The 13,186-nt window shown below is 46.6% G+C and overlaps 1 protein-coding gene across 1 annotated transcript in view; it reads left to right on the top strand.

Annotated features, from left to right (window-relative positions):
• The window catches only part of asb10 (ankyrin repeat and SOCS box containing 10), a 41,552-nt gene that overhangs the window by 11,120 nt on the left and 17,246 nt on the right, over window positions 1-13,186 (top strand). Inside the window, exons 3-4 of the mRNA XM_078539749.1 lie at window positions 5,996-6,263; window positions 9,019-9,523. Of these exons, the coding sequence (XP_078395875.1) occupies window positions 5,996-6,263; window positions 9,019-9,523 (773 nt within the window). The remainder of the gene's footprint in view (window positions 1-5,995; window positions 6,264-9,018; window positions 9,524-13,186) is intronic.

The raw sequence follows: 13,186 nt of genomic DNA, 5'->3' as shown, positions 1-13,186 counted from the left end.
GCAAAAGCAGAAAGACCTGGGTGTATCTGTGCCTAGATCATTGAAGGTGGCAGGACAGGTAGAGAGAGCAGTTTTTTTTTTATTCATTCATGGAATGTGGGTTTCGCTGGCTGGACCAGCATTTATTGCCCATCCCTAGTTGTCCTTGAGAAGGTGGTGGTGAGCTGCTTTCTTGAACCGCTGCAGTCCATGTGGTGTAGGTACACCCACAGTGCTGTTAGGGAGGGAGTTCCAGGATTTTGACCCAGCGGCAATGAAGGAACGGTGATATATTTCCAAGTCTGGATGGTGAGTGACTTGGAGGGGAAATTCCAGGTGGTGGTGTTCCCATCTATCTGCTGCCCTTTTCCTTCTAGATGGTAGTGGTTGAGGGTTTGGAAGGTGCTGTCGAAGGAGCCTTGGTGAATTCCCGCAGTGCACCTTGTAGATGGTACACACTGCTGCTACTGTGCGTCGGTGGTGGAGGGAGTGAATGTTTGTGGATGTGGTGCCAATCAAGTGGGGCTGCTTTGTCCTGGATGGTGTCCAGCTTCATGAGTGTTATGGGAGCTGCACTCATCCAGGCAAGTGGGGAGTATTCCATCACACTCCTGACTTGTACCTTGTAGATGGTGGACAGGCTTTGGGGAGTTGGGAGGTGAGTTTCTTGTTGCATGATTCCTAGCCTCTGACCCACTCTTGTAGCCACAGTATTTATATGGCTAGTCCAGTTCAGTTTCTAGTTAATAATAACCCTCAGGATGTTGATAGTTGGGGATTCAGTGATGGTAATGCCATTGAACATCAAGGGGCGATGGTTAGATTCTCTCTTGTTGGAGATGGTCATTGCCTGACACTTGTGTGGCACAAATGTTACTTGCCACTTGTCAGCCCAAGCCTGGATATTGTACAGGTCTTGCTGCATTTGGACATGGACTGCTTCAGTATCTGAGGAGTCACGAATGGTGCTGAACATTGTGCAATCATCAGTGAACATCCCCACTTCTGACCTTATGATGGAAGGAAGGTCATTGATGAAGCAGCTGAAGATGGTTGGGCTGAGGACACTACCCTGAGGAACTCCTGCAGTGATGTCCTGGAGCTGAGATGTCTGACCTCCAACAACCACAACCATCTTCCTTTGTGCTAGGTATGACTCCAACCAGCGGAGAGTTTTCCCCCGATTCCCATTGACTCCAGCTTTACTAGGGCTCCTTGATGCTTTGACACTCGGTCAAATGTGGCCTTGATGTCAAGGGCAGTCACTCTCATCTCACCTCAGTTAATAAAGCATATAGTATCCTTTGGGCTTTATTAATAGGGGCATAGAGTATTGGAGCAACGAGGTTGTGCTGAGCTTACACAAGACACTGGTTAGATCTCAGCTGGAATATTGTGTACAGTTCTGGGCGCCACACTATAGGAAGGATGTGAACACATTGGAGAGAGTGCAGAAGAGGTTTACAAGAATAGTTCCAAGGATGAGAAACTTCAGCTATGAGGATAGATTGGAGAGGTTGGGACTGTTCTCCTTGGAGAGGAAATGGCTAAGAGGAGATTTGATAGAGATGTTCAAAATGATGAGGGGGCTGGACAGAGTAGATAGGGAGAAACTGTTCCTGCTCGTAAAAGGATCAAGAACGAGAGGGCACAGATTTAAAGTGTTCTGCAGAAGAAGCAAATGGGACGTAAGAAAAAAACTTTTTCACACAGCGAGTGGTTTGGGTCTGGAATGCACGGCCTGGAAGTGTGGTGGAGGCAGGTTCAATCACAGAAACACAGAATTTTAATGGCACAGAAGGAAACCATTCAGCCCATTGTGCCTGTACTGGCTCTCCAAATGAGCATTATGACCTAGGGCCATTGCATTAGAGGCATTTGATGATTATTTGAATAGAAACAATGTACCACACAACATGATGGAGCGTATCCTCAATGTGAAGACAGGACTTTGTCTCCACAATGACTGTGTGGTGGTCACTCCTACCGATACTGTCATGGACAGATGCATCTGCGGCAGGCAGGTTGGTGAGGATGAGGTCAAGTATGTTTTTCCCTCTTGTTGGTTCCCTCACCACCTGCCGCAGACTCAGTCTAGCAGCTATGTCCTTCAGGACTCGGTAAGCTCGGTCAGTAGTGGTGCTACCGAGCCACTCTCGGTGATGGACATTGAAGTCCCCTACCCAGAGCAGATTCTTTCATTAAAATTTTTTTTATTCATCTTGGGATGTGGGTGTCGCTGGCTAGGCCAGCATTTATTGCCCATCCCTAATTATCCTTGCTCAGGGGATATGTAAGAGTCAACCACATTGCTGTGGGTCTGGAGTCACATGTAGGCCAGACCAGGTAAGTACAGCAGATTTCCTTCCCTAAAGGACATTAGCCTGACATAATCATATTCATGGAAACATACCTTACAGATAATGTCCCAGACACCACCATCACCATCCCTGGGTATGTCCTGTCCCACCGGCAGGACAGAGCCAGGTAAGTTTTTGCAACAATCGGGAATGGTTTTGTAGTCATCATTAGACTTTTAATTCCAGGAATTTATTGAATTCAAATTTTACCAACTTCCATGGTGGGATTCAGAGCATTATACTGGGTCTCTGGAATACTAGTCCCGTGACAATACCACTGTGCCACCACCTCTGCACCCTTGCCACCCTCAGTGCTTCCTCCAAGTGGTGTTCAACATGGAGGAGCACTGATTCATCAGCTGAGGGAGGGTGGTACATGGTAATCAGCAGGAGGTTTCCTTACCCATGTTTGACCTGATGCTATGAGACTTCATGGGATCCGGAGTTGATGTTGAGGACTCCCAGGGCAACTCCCTCCTGACTCTATACCACTGTGCTACCACCTCTGCTGGGCCTGTCCTGCTGGTGGGACAGGGCATACCCAGGGGTGGTGATGGTGGTGTCTGGGACATTATCTGTAAGATATGATTCCGTGAGGATGACTATGTCAGGCTGTTGCTTGACTAGTCTGTGAGACGCTCTCCCAATTTTGACACTATCCCCCAGGTGTTAGTAAGGGGGACTTTGCAGGGTTAACCGTTTCTGGTGCCTAGGTTCCTTGTGGTTTGGTACAACAGAATGGCTTGCTAGGCCATTAAGAGTCAACCACATTGCTGTGGGTCTGGAGTCACATGTAGGCCAGAACAGGTAAGGACTGCAGATTTCCTCCCTAAAGAACACTGGTGAACCAGATGGGTCTTTGAAACAATCGGCAATGGTTTCATGGTCATCCAGACTTTTACTGAATTCAAATTTCACCATCTGCCATAGTGGAATTAAAACCCAGGTTACCAGTCAATCACTCTGGGTCTCTGGATTAATAGTCCAGTGACCATAACACTACGCCATTGCCTCCCCTAATTAAGTAGCTACTGCTGCTCTTAGAGAGCTTGTACTCCCCAGCTTTAATGTGCAATAAAACTTAATTCCTAACTTAAGTAGTAATTTTTACTTAATGCTCAATTGAAGAAAAAAACTAGACTTTGATTGAAATTAACCCTTTAAAGTCTCTCACTCATCAGCTCACAGTGCAGACTAGAACCGTGCCGAGAAAGGCCTCTCTTTATGCTCCTGTTTCCTGTTTGGGGTACACGGGCTGTGTATACGTCCTGTAGACAGTTTGGGGTACATGGGCTGTGCATATGTCTTGTAGACAGTTTGGGATACACGGAGCTGTGTATATGTCCTGTTGACAGTTTGGGATACACGGGCTGTGTATATGTCCTGTAGACAGTTTGGGGTACATGGGCTGTGCATATGTCTTGTAGACAGTTTGGGATACACGGAGCTGTGTATATGTCCTGTAGACAGTTTGGGATACACGAAGCTGTGTATATGTCCTGTAGACAGTTTGGGATACACGGAGCTGTGTATATGTCCCGTAGACAGTTTGGGATACACGGGCTGTGTATATGTCCCGTAGACAGTTTGGGATACACGGGCTGTCTATATGTCCTGTAGACAGTTTGGGATACACGGAGCTGTGTATATGTCTTGTAGACAGTTTGGGATACACGGAGCTGTGTATATGTCTTGTAGACAGTTTGGGATACACGGAGCTGTGTATATGTCCTGTAGACAGTTTGGGATACACGAAGCTGTGTATATGTCCTGTAGACAGTTTGGGATACACGGAGCTGTGTATATGTCCCGTAGACAGTTTGGGATACACGGGCTGTGTATATGTCCTGTAGACAATTTGGGATACACGGGCTGTCTATATGTCCTGTAGACAGTTTGGGATACACGGAGCTGTGTATATGTCTTGTAGACAGTTTGGGATACACGGAGCTGTGTATATGTCTTGTAGACAGTTTGGGATACACGGAGCTGTGTATATGTCCTGTAGACAGTTTGGGATACATGGAGCTGTGTATATGTCCCGTAGACAGTTTGGGATACACGGGCTGTGTATATGTCCCGTAGACAGTTTGGGATACACGGGCTGTGTATATGTCCTGTAGATAGTTTGGGGTGCATGGGCTGTGTATATGTCCTGTAGACAGTTTGGGTTGCACGGGCTGTGTATTTGTGCTGTAGACAGTTTGGGATATACGGAGCTGTGTATATGTCCTGTAGACAGTTTGGGATACACGGGCTGTGTATACGTCCTGTAGACAGTTTGGGATACATGGGCTGTATATATATCCTTTAGACAGTTTGGGATACACGGAGCTGTGTATATGTCCCGTAGACAGTTTGGGATACACGGGCTGTGTATACATCCTGTAGACAGTTTAGGATACATGGGCTGTATATATGTCCTGGAGACAGTTTGGGGTACACGGGCTGTGTATATGTCCTGTAGACAGTTTGGGATACACAGAGCTGTGTATATGTCCTGTAGACAGATTGGGATACAGGGAGCTGTGTATATGTCCTGTAGACAGTTTGTGATACACGGGCTGTGTATATGTCCTGTAGACAGTTTGGGGTACACGGGCTGTGTATATGTCCTGTAGACAGTTTGGGGTACATTGGCTGTGTATACGTCCTGTAGACAGTTTGGGATACACGGAGCTGTGTATATGTCCTGTAGACAGTTTGGGATACACGGAGCTGTGTATACGTCCTGTAGACAGTTTGGGGTACATTGGCTGTGTATATGTCCTGTAGACAGTTTGGGATACACGGGCTGTGTATATGTCCTGTAGACAGTTTGGGATACACGGAGCTGTGTATATGTCCTGTAGACAGTTTGGGATACATGGGCTGTGTATATGTCCTGTAGACAGTTTGGGATACACGGAGCTGTGTATATGTCCTGTAGACTGTTTGGGATACACGGAGCTGTGTATATGTCCTGTAGACTGTTTGGGATACACGGGCTGTGTATATGTCCTGTAGACAGTTTGGGGTGCACGGGCTGTGTATATGTCCTGTGGTCAGTTTGGGATACACGGGCTGTGTATATGTCCTGTAGACAGTTTGGGGTACATGGGCTGTGTATATGTCCTGTAGATAGTTTGGGGTGCACGGGATGTGTATATGTCCTGTAGACTGTTTGGGATACACCGGCTGTGTATATGTCCTGCAGACTGTTTGGGATATATGGGCTGTGTATATCTCTTGTAGACAGTTTGGGGTACACGGGCTGTGTATATGTCCTGTAGACAGTTTGGGATACACGGGCTGTGTATATGTCCTGTAGACAGTTTGGGGTACATGGGCTGTGTATATGTCCTGTAGACAGTTTGGGGTACATGGGCTGTGTATATGTCCTGTAGACAGTTTGGGATACACGGAGCTGTGTATATGTCCTGTAGACAGTTTGGGATACACGGAGCTGAGTATATGTCCTGTAGACAGTTTGGGCTGCACAGGGCTGAATACTCAGTTTGTGTGCAGGAAGTGATGGATCATTCTGATCAAGTGTTAACCTAGAAGGGTGAGTAATGTGTCAGTCAGTATGAGCCTAGACATGTTGCTAAGACTCTTATTGCAATGCAGCTGTCCCCTACGCCTATTAAATATCCTGTTGTTTCTTCATTCTGCAGGAATCTGGTCCCTCTGTTATAAACAGGAGTTCACGACTCCATTGCAAATCACATCCAGCCGTGGCTATGACAAGTGCCTCGGGCACCTACTGACCTGTGGAGCAGAAGTCGACTTTGCACCAGGAGGGAAGACTGCGCTGCACGAGGCATGTGAAAACGCACAGGCAGAATGTGCGCGGCTGCTCCTGACATATGGAGCCAACCCCAACGCCTTCTCAGAGGATGGTTACACCCCACTGCACCTCTGCTCCTCTCCAGAATCTGTTCAGTAAGTTTTGTCTCTGGCAGGTTGTGAACTCTAGTGGGAGAGGGAGGGCGAGGTGGAAGTTCAAGAGCATAGGAACAAGAAAAGCTCTAAACCAATCAAAACTTTAGCATAGGACCAACCAATCAACCCCCACCTACTGGACCAACCAATCAACCCCCACCTACTGGACCAACCAATCAACCCCCACCTACTGGACCAACCAATCAACCCCCACCTACTGGACCAACCAATCAACCCCCACCTACAGGACCAACCAATCAACCCCCACCTACAGGACCAACCAATCAACCCCCACCTACAGGACCAACCAATCAACCCCCACCTACAGGACCAACCAATCAACCCCCACCTACTGGACCAACCAATCAACCCCCACCTACTGGACCAACCAATCAACCCCCACCTACTGGACCAACCAATCAACCCCCACCTACTGGACCAACCAATCAACCCCCACCTACAGAACCAACCAACCAACCCCCACCTACAGGACCAACCAATCAACCCCCACCTACAGGACCAACCAATCAACCCCCACCTACTGGACCAACCAATCAACCCCCGCCTACAGGACCAACCAATCAACCCCCACCTACTGGACCAACCAATCAACCCCCACCTACTGGACCAACCAATCAACCCCCACCTACAGGACCAACCAACCAACCCCCACCTACAGGACCAACCAACCAACCCCCACCTACTGGACCAACCAATCAACCCCCACCTACAGGACCAAGCAATCAACCCCCAGCTACTGGACCAACCAATTAACCCCCACCTACAGGACCAACCAATCAGCCCCCACCTATTGGACCAACCAATCAAACCCCAGCTATTGGACCAACCAATCGAACCCCAGCTATTGGACCAATCAAAACTATTCCATCCACAGCCCATACTGGATTTCCTCAACCATAGAGCCCTTCCCCCATCAGGAAACCTGCCTCTCTCTGAATTCTGTGTGAATGAGATGTGTTGACCGCTCACTCTCTGTGGGTAGTTCTCGGTGCTGCTCTTCAGAACTGGTTCAGAGGAATCAGGAGCTTTGTCTTCACCTCCTGTCCATCTTCCTTCCTAATTAAACACTCCTGGCCTCACAGAACACCTTCAAATGAAGGTGTCATGGCTGGTTCCTAGGAATGCATGTTCATTCTCATGATCCAATTTGGATGGACAAGAGACAGATCAGGTATGAAGAAGGACATGGGCCCACCGCCCGTCCAGCCCCCAGCTGCTGCAGCCAGTCATTGAGCAGGGACAAGGGCAGCAGACAGATGGGAACATCACCACCTGCAAGTTCCCCTCCAAGTCACTCACCATCCTCACTTGGAAATATATCACCGTTCCTTCACTGTCGCTGGGTCAAAATCCTGGAACTCCCTCCCTAACAGCACTGTGGGTGTACCTACACCACATGGACTGCAGCGGCTCAAGAAGGCGGCTCACCACCACCTTCTCAAGGGGAATTAGGCATGGGCAATAAATGCTGTCCCAGCCAGTGAAGCCCACATTAAAAAAAAGGCATAGATATTGATCTGGAAGAGATTCCTGCAAAACCAGATCACAGCATTAAAAACCAAAGAGTGTATGCTCACTGTTAAAATCTTCAGCAAAGCCTTCTATCCACTCAACTGGTCAACTGTCCTGCCCACAATCCCACAACACAGGCTGAATGGACAGTCACTCACACTGACATCTGCACTAACTCACCACCCATTTCTTTCCCACCATGAACTTATTTCACAGGAAATCACTGTGGCTCATGCAGGATGTGGGTATTAGTGTTGGGTCCATAGCTTCAGGGTGGATAGGGAGCAGCTGTTCCCCTTAGTTGAAGGGTCAGTCATGAGGGGACATGAGTTCAAGGTGAAGGGCAGGAGGTTTAGGGGGGATGTGAGGAAAAACCTTTTTACCCAGAGGGTGGTGATGGTCTGGAATGCACTGCCTGGGAGGGTGGTGGAGGCGGGTTGCCTCACATCCTTTAAAAAGTACCTGGATGAGCACTTGGCACATCATAACATTCAAGGCTATGGGCCAAGTGCTGGTAAATGGGATTAGGTAGGTAGGTCAGGTGTTTCTCATATGTCGGTGCAGACTCGATGGGCCGAAGGGCCTCTTCTGCACTGTGTGATTCTGTGATTCTGTGATTCATGGGCATGTCTGCTATCATTGGACACCCCTCTAATACTGTGGCTGGCTGCCCATGGGAAAGGTGATGAGGTGATTTCCACTGGTAAGCAAGGCATCAGCCCCCTGCTTGATACATCCGTGAAGTGCAGATTGATTGAAGCCTTTGATGTGCCCTAAGCAGCTCAGGATGTGCCAATCCCACTAAAGCCCCTGTAACAGGCACCTGCCAATCCCGCCCTGTGGTGGATGTCACACTCCAACTAATGGCACTTTCTGCTATTGCCTCCCCAGTAAAGTGCAGACTGCAAAGGAAGCTGCCCTTCAGCCTTTCCAAGTAGGATTGTCTGTCTTAGATAAGGCTTCACGGGGTAGATCAGGACCTGCCACTGATGTAGTCGGACTTCTTTATCCTACAGTAACACATAAATAGAGGAACTCCCCTGGAATGCCCAGTTCCAGAATTCTTAATTGTACAAAATCAAATTCTGGCAGGAAAATCTCTTCAAAAGAAAATAATGGCTGCAGTTTGTTATTGCATCTGATGAGCTGTGATTGGCTGCAATAGGTTGTGTTAATGAACTCTGATTGGTTGCTGAGGTATAACTGCAGCTGTTGTTGACAGATGTGCCATGCATTTATTGAAGTTTGGCGGCCACGTTAACAGTCGGACAGAGGATAAAGACGACACAGCTCTTCACATTGCAGCCAGGTTCGGTCTGGAGGAGCACGTGACCTTGTACCTTAAACATGGAGCTTCCATCAACAGGATGAATGACTGTGGACAGACGCCACTGCATTCTGTGTGTGCCCAGTCCCAAGGCAGGGAGGATGAAGAGAGATATTTTCGGGTGTGTAAACAGTTGATTGAGCATGGAGCCAGCGTCACTGCACTGGATGAGGAGAAGCAGTCTGCACTGCACCTAGCCTGTCGCATAGCCAACTACAGGATGGTGGACCTCCTTCTCCACAAGGGAACCGATGTCAACCGCATGGACTATGGCGGGAATTCCCCTATGCATAAAGCATTACAGGCTGTAGCTTACAAGTTAGAGCATGAACCTGAGCGCACTGTCCGATCCCTCTTAAACTATGGATCAATACGCATCTGGCCAGGAGCTCTTCCTAAGGTGAGATAAAAACCCCTTGGGATTGGTCAGTGTAAGTATGCCTATAGTGACTGATATGTGTGTGTTTGATGTGTCGATGAATATGTGTTCGTGGATGTCTGTGTTTCTCAGCCAGTGTGGGCAAAATAACCTGAGAAGAGCTCAGGAGAATTTTTTCTTTATACAGCAAGTTGTTATGACCTAGAATACACTGCCTGAAAGGGTGATGGAAGCAAATGAAGAGTGCACTCAGTAGAGGCAGACCTCTACCATTCTGTGTTGACTCAACGCTATTACAGTTACGCAGCTCTTCCTTGAGGATTTTCCCTTGCTGGTTGATGCACTGTAACAACAAAGCTGAAAAAATAAATCTTTTTATTAAGAGCATCCATCTCACTGAGGAGGCTTCAGGTCAATCCATACTCAACAACCTGCTCTGAAAACTCTGCTCACATTTTGGCAGCTGTGAAAAATTGCACCACAACATTCCAAAACAATCAACAACATTCTAAGTAAAAGCCAATTGCCCTCTCTCCCAATGTTAATGGACTTTAAAAAAAAATCCAAGAACCGAAGATACTGAGGGAAGTGAGAGTGGAAATTTCAGAGGCACGAGTGATAGTCTTCCAATCTTCCTTAGATACAGGGGTGGTGCCGGAGGACTGGAGAATTGCAAAGGTTAAGCCCTTGTTCAAAAAAGGGTGCAAGGATAATGCCGGCAACTACAGACCAGTCAGTTTGACTTCAGTGGTAGGGAAACTTCTGGAAACTACAGTTTGGGATAAAATCAACAGTCACTTAGACAGGTGTGGGATAATTAAGGAAAGCTAACATGGATTCATTAGGGAGAATGATATTCAACTAACTTGCTGGAATTTTTTGAGGATGTAACGGAGAAGGTTGATAAGGGCAATGCTGTTGATGTGGTGTATATGGATTTTCAAAAGGCATTTGATACAGTGCCACACAACAGACTTGTGAGCAAAATTCTGGCTCATGGAATAAAAGGGAAAATTGGCTGAATGACAGGAAACAGAGAGCAGTGATAAATGGTTGTTTTACAGGTTGGAGGAAGGTTTGTAGTGGAGTTCCCCAGGGGTCAGTGTTGGGACCCTTGCTCTTCCTGATATATATTAATGACCTAGACTGTGGTGTGCAGGGCATGATTTCAAAATTTACAGATGATGTGAAGATTGGAAATGTTGTCAACTGTGATGGGGATAGTCTTGAACTTCAAAACAACATTGACATGCTGGTGGATTGGGCAGACAAATGGCAGATGAAGCTCAATGTAGAGAAGTGTGAGGTGATTCGTTTTGGCAGGAAAAATATGTTGAGACAGTATAAAATAAAGGGAGAAACTCTAAAGGAGGTGCAGGAACAGAGGAACCTCGGTGTATATGCACATAGGTCAGTGAAGATGGCAGGGCATGTTTAGAGAGCAGTCAATAAAGTATATAGTATCCTCGGCTTTATTAATAGGGGCATTGAATACAAGAGTAAGGAGGTCATGTTGAACTTGTATAAGACACTAGTTAGGCCTCATCTGGAGTACTGTGTCCAGTTCTGGGCACCATACTTGAGGAAGGATGTGAAGGTATTGGAGAGAGTTCAGAGGAGATTCACAAGAATGATTCCCGGGATGAAGAACTGTAGCTATGAGGGTAGATTGGAGAGGTTGGGACTGTTTTCCTTGGAGAAAAGAAGGCTGAGAGGAGACTTGATATATTCAAGATCCTGAGGGGTATGGATGGGGTAAATAGTGAGAAACTGTTCCCACTCTAGAGAACATCAAGAACTAGAGGACACAGATTCACAATAATGGGTAAAAAGAGTAAATGTGATGTGAGGAAAAGTTTTTTCACCCCGAGGGTGGTTGGAGTCTGGAACAAACTCCCTGAAAGGGTGGTGGAGGCAGGTTCAATCGAGGTGTTCAAAAAGGAATTGGATTGTTACCTGAAAAGAGAGAATGTGCAAGGTTACAGGGGTAAGGCAGGGGAGTGGGACTAGGTAGAATGCTCTTTCAGAGAGACAGTGCAGACTCAATGGGCCGAATGGCCTCCTTCTTGACTGTGAAGATTCTGTGATCTGGATCTGTATCCTCGGTAAAAATGAATCAGTTCTTCCTTGGACCACAGCCTATCCGTGCATGAAGTTTTGTTGAAATGTGCCCATTCGTTTTTGGAGACATATAGTGTTTACAGGCAAACAGGTTAACAAACAGTTTCTAAGACATTGCCTTAACCTAGAAGAATAACTTTCAAAAAGGGAACTGGGTAAACATTTGGAAATGAAAAATGTATAGCACTTTGAGGAACAAACAGGGGAGTGAGATGAATTGTGTACAGAAGAGCCAGGACATTAGACTGAATGTCCTCCCATGTTGCACCATTTTCTGATTCTACATAACCCCCTGGCTCTCAGCTTCATCCGTTGCTATTTCAATCCTATTTGTGATGAGTGTTGCCAATTTTTTCCTTCCTATTTGCTGTTGTAATAAATTCCAATTGCTCTGCTCACTTGCCCATCTTCTACAACTCAGTCTAATTTCTCAGCTTCCTCCAGTACCACCCCCAACCAGGGAAGGAGTATGGGACAAGGCGAGAGATTGGTCAGATCCACCTTGGACACTGAATCCAGTTCTGCTCAGACCCACAGTTGCATACGGACATACAAACATACTGACGAACATACAAACATACTGACGAACATACAAACATACTGACGAACATACAAACATATGAATTAGGAGCAGAAGGAGGCCACTCAGCCCCTCAACCTCGCTCCGCCATTCAATAAGATCATTACTGATCCAGTTTGGTGAAGGGGAAGTGATGGCATAGTGGTATTGTTGCTAGACTAGTATTGCAGAGATCCAGGGTAATGCTCTGGGGACCTGGGTTTGAATCCTGTCACAGCAGGTGGATGGAATTTTAATTCAATAAAAATCTGGAGTTATAAGTCTAATGATGACAATGAAACCATTGTTGATTGTTGTAAAAACCCATCTGGTTCACTAATGCCCTTTAGGGAAGGAAATCTTTACCTGGTCTGGCCTACATATGACACCAGACTCACAGCAATATGGTTGACTCTTAAATACCCTCTGAACTAGGGCAAGTTGGATGGGTAATAAATGCTGGCCTGGCCAGCAACACCCACATCCCATGAATGAATATAAAAAAATTCTCTTTGTCTGTTTTAAATGAGCAATCCCTTATTTTTAAACAGTGACCCCTAGTTCTAGATTCCCCCACAAAAGGAAACATCCTCTCCACATCCACCCTGTCAAGACCCCTCAGGATCTTATATGTTTCAATCAAGTTGCCTCTTACTCTTCTAAACTCCAGCAGGTACAAGCCTAGCCTGACCAACCTTTCCTCATAAGATAACCCACCCATTCCTGGTATTAGTCTAGTATACCTCTGAACTGCTTCTAATGCACTTACATCCTTCCTTAAATAAGGAGACCAATACTGTACACAATACTCCAGATGTGGTCTCACCAGTGCCCTGTATAACTGAAGCATAACCTCCCTACTTTTATATTCAATTCCCCTCAAAATAAATGGTAACATTCTATTAGTTTTCCTAATTACCTGCTGTACCTGCACACTAACCTTTTGTGATTCATGCACTAGGACACCCAGATCCTTCTGAAGCTCAGAGCTCTGCAATCTCTCA

Source organism: Cetorhinus maximus, chromosome 4 (genome assembly GCF_964194155.1).
Source record: "Cetorhinus maximus chromosome 4, sCetMax3.hap1.1, whole genome shotgun sequence".
Classification (NCBI taxonomy): domain Eukaryota; kingdom Metazoa; phylum Chordata; class Chondrichthyes; order Lamniformes; family Cetorhinidae; genus Cetorhinus; species Cetorhinus maximus.
The sequence above is the reverse complement of the archived record's forward strand: the minus strand, read 5'-3'. Positions and strand labels throughout refer to the sequence as shown.